Consider the following 3,612-nt stretch of genomic DNA (forward strand, 5'->3'; position numbering starts at 1 on the left):
ATATATATATATATAATGGAACATGCATTCATTCATAGCTTCCTAAATAGTACATAATTCAGATAAAACAAACGTATATCGTTATAACCCTCTTAAATCGAGCTTTCATTTCGAGTACAGCCATCATCTTCACAGCACTCGAGATCACAACGATACCTTCGCAACCTCCCACCCCACCTATACCCACACACAATTTCACTATAGTATCCTATACATACAAACATAGTCACATAGTATACACGCTTACATACACAACCCATTTATCTCTATTCCGGTCTCCTCATTCCGAGTTGTTATCCCCTGCAGCCATCACCTCCACGCCGGCCGCCCATGATCCAACGGGCATATTCAAGCGAAAACATTGCCCTGGATGCCTCACAGCAGTACCCGCGCACTGTCCCCCACAAGTCCACCATCCAATCATTAGACCTCAACGATCCCAATGGCCGTTCGAACCGGAGTCCCAGTGCTGGGTATAGTATCCTCAATAAAGGTGTGTATATGTCTAGTGTAGTATGTAGATAGGATGGGTTTAAGGGTTCAGAGGTTCAGGGGTTTGGGGTTTAGGTAAGTTTATGGTTTAGGGTTAACTAGTGCAGTATGTAGATAGGAGCGTGTATAAGAAGATGTGCGTGTATGACGAATACGATATATGTATGTGCAATCATTAAGATCTGACACGTGTGCATTTGATCGCATTTCACTACAGCCAATAGCACCAGCAACTCCGATCTGTACATGGCCCGATTCTCGAGCAGAGGTAAGTATCCTGAGAAATACGAATGCGGACACAGACGCAGATTGGTATGAACACAATGATATATATATGCACGTACACTGGTTTAGAAACAAGACACAGACACAGTCTCATATTGGCGTGCTTGCTCGGTATAAAACTCATCCGCAGGCGATGGTATAATCCCTGACATTGAATAACATAGGATGTAGTTGGCAGGGTTGAGTCACCTGTGTGATTGAGGAGCCTCTGGGCTGAATAGGGAAGGCCTGTTTATAGGAGTGTCAGTATAATTTATGTGAAGCAATGACCGTATGAGCGAATAAATACATATCATAATACACACGAACGTGGCTATATAGGTCAGTAAACCTCACCCACCAATCACAACGAGGGACCTACGAGCGAACTATAACACGTACATAACTCACAAATACAGCATAAATTTGCAAGTAACTTATCAATCACTTATGTATAGCACAATCCCTACACCACAAACAGACAGTACGATCCACCGAGTTGACAGCAACGGCTCTTTGTCTGGCTCGCGCCACCTTTTAAGGCCCATAGCCACACCACACCAACGAATGGCAGAGGAAATACCACCGCCCACAACTACCACGGCCACAGCACTTGCAGAAGCTATTACGCTCAATCGGTAGGTGGTGTAGGAGGAGTATATATTTATTTGTGGTCTTAATGCGGAGATGGGGTTGGTATATACGTATGTATATATACATACACACAACACAACACACACACACACACACACACACACACACACACACACGCACACACACACACACATATATATATATATATACACCGCTGCACTCGAAGCAGACAATCCGCTGAATCGGTAGGCATTCTCGTATTCTCGTAGGTGTATGTATGTGTATTTGCGCGGTACTTGATCTAGATGCATCCTTATCCAAGCATGTCAGAGGAGGCTACAAAGGTCACTGCACTCTCAGAAGATCATGGTAGGATGTATGTTTGAAGTAGGATATGTCTTTGTTTATTTGCGCGAAGGGATTGATTTTGGTCTAGCCGTGGGAGAAATGGTGAGTAAAGTATCTGTGAATGTACCCAAGAACGCCCGAAAACAATGTTGTGCGCCTCACAACTCCCAGGGCCACTGCACTCGCAGAAGACAGTCTGCTGAACCTTCAGGAAGACAGAACGTCTCTAATATGGCGAACACTTGATGGCGCACACGTTGATGGAGGAGAACAGACGGCGTGTCTTGAAATGATTAGATATCTCGAGCTAGGTGTATTAAAGCGGCGAGAATTGTTTGTTACGGATCATCGTGTATATGCGCACTGGGGATGTAATTGGTCTGGATTTGGAGGAAGGTTTCAGTCAGATAAAATAGTTAGCACAGGATTCTGGTATAGGTTATCAACAATATGGTAGCCTCACATCGGATGTGGGTGTTTGTCCGCAAGGGGGTTACGTATGCGAGGGGAAGGGTTCAGTGATATTGGTATGGGCGTCCGATGGGATATATCGGGCCGTGATCACTAGTATTTTGTATATGCATTGCTTCGTCTCGTTTATGGTGATCGGCGCTTCTTGCGTACACGGGGCTACCATCAGGTAGTATAGCCATTCGAAGAAGGCGTTTATTAATGCTCACAAATCGCACATGATATAAGATCGCTTGTACTCGATGTATACATGTGAGCTAAAAGCATACACTGATTTCTTAGTACATGAAGGGCAGGAGTATGTTTTCTGTGTGACATATAAAACTCGTCACACCAAAGCGTTGTTTGGTTCATCTGCAGTGTTTGTCAACAATCTGTTCAAAATCAAGCAATTTGAATACCTTCAATCCATCAATCCTAATTCAATTGACAGTGTTCCGGAGACTGAAAAAGGATTGAGCACTGATTCCGTGAATAAGCCGGCTCCGAATGCGTTACAACACAAGAAAAGTAAGCTTAAAATCCGGTTGCTTGACACTCGCAGTTGACATTTGCATTTATTAGTGCTTTTAGAACCTGGCCGAAGGCTCCTCAGATATTGTTTGTACCCCTAAATTGCTACCCTTGGTTGTTTTTTGATTTCGCAGCGAAAAAGAAGAAAAGTAAGCGCCAGTTGATACAGACACATTCTCATCATAGGTGACAATCGACATAGTAGTCGCTATGTCTGTAAGGCTAAGTAAAAGAGTGATTCTTGCGAGCATTCAGGCGTCTCAGTACGGAGGTGTGCCGCGGTTCAAGCAGCATGGTCACGATGTTTCACCGCTGATAGGGATAAATTCCGACAGAAAAAGACGTGGATTGCTAGTTGTAATTCATAAAATAAACTAGCAGATTTGTAGTAGTACAATTCGTTTTTAAAAGAAAATCGCGTGCGCAAGGCGTTTGTATGAGCATATCCGAGCATAACCGTATACGCAATGTGGAAACAGTGTGAGGCACCCGAAGAATAGTGCGGCCTGCCAATCAGACCGACCCCCCAGAGGCCCAGACTACTAGTAGAAATTTCTAGCACAGGCTTGAATTTGACATGAAAAAGCAATTTCTCTTCTTGAAAATTCTTATACCGTGTTCGAATTATAGTAAACAATCTTTTGTCGCGAGATGGCGATGGTTATCGGTACACATGTCTGCCTGACATCTGGCACTTGAGGAGTATATATGTAATATGCATGTCAGCAGATGTTACGATCCGACTTGAATGTGCATTGTATGACATATGCACATCGTAAACTACAAATATGATTGGGGTACTTTGTAGAGTATGTGTGCACATGGCCTTCTGGCTTCTTGTTCGTTTAGAATGCTATGGATGAAGTTGTCTGTCATGACTCATGAATCAAGAAGAATCCCTTAGACAGTATTCTTGTTCGTTGAGCTGCT

At 43.6% G+C, this 3,612-nt stretch overlaps 1 protein-coding gene across 2 annotated transcripts; it reads left to right on the top strand.

The window, feature by feature from the left end:
• Window positions 1-330: 330 nt before the first annotated feature.
• Window positions 331-3,612, top strand: SARC_12415 (the record flags this gene model as incomplete). Of its 2 annotated transcripts, XM_014293478.1 has the most annotated exons (5): window positions 331-493; window positions 710-760; window positions 1,238-1,394; window positions 2,603-2,679; window positions 2,817-3,612. In XM_014293478.1, 5 exons carry the CDS (start codon window positions 331-333, stop codon window positions 2,870-2,872), a joined length of 504 nt encoding a protein of 167 aa, XP_014148953.1. In that variant the 3' UTR covers window positions 2,873-3,612. The 2 variants fall into 2 exon arrangements, with proteins under 2 accessions (XP_014148953.1, XP_014148952.1); XM_014293477.1 differs by having other exon boundaries at window positions 2,603-3,612.

This window comes from Sphaeroforma arctica, assembly GCF_001186125.1.
Source record: "Sphaeroforma arctica JP610 unplaced genomic scaffold supercont1.2289, whole genome shotgun sequence".
Classification (NCBI taxonomy): domain Eukaryota; class Ichthyosporea; order Ichthyophonida; genus Sphaeroforma; species Sphaeroforma arctica.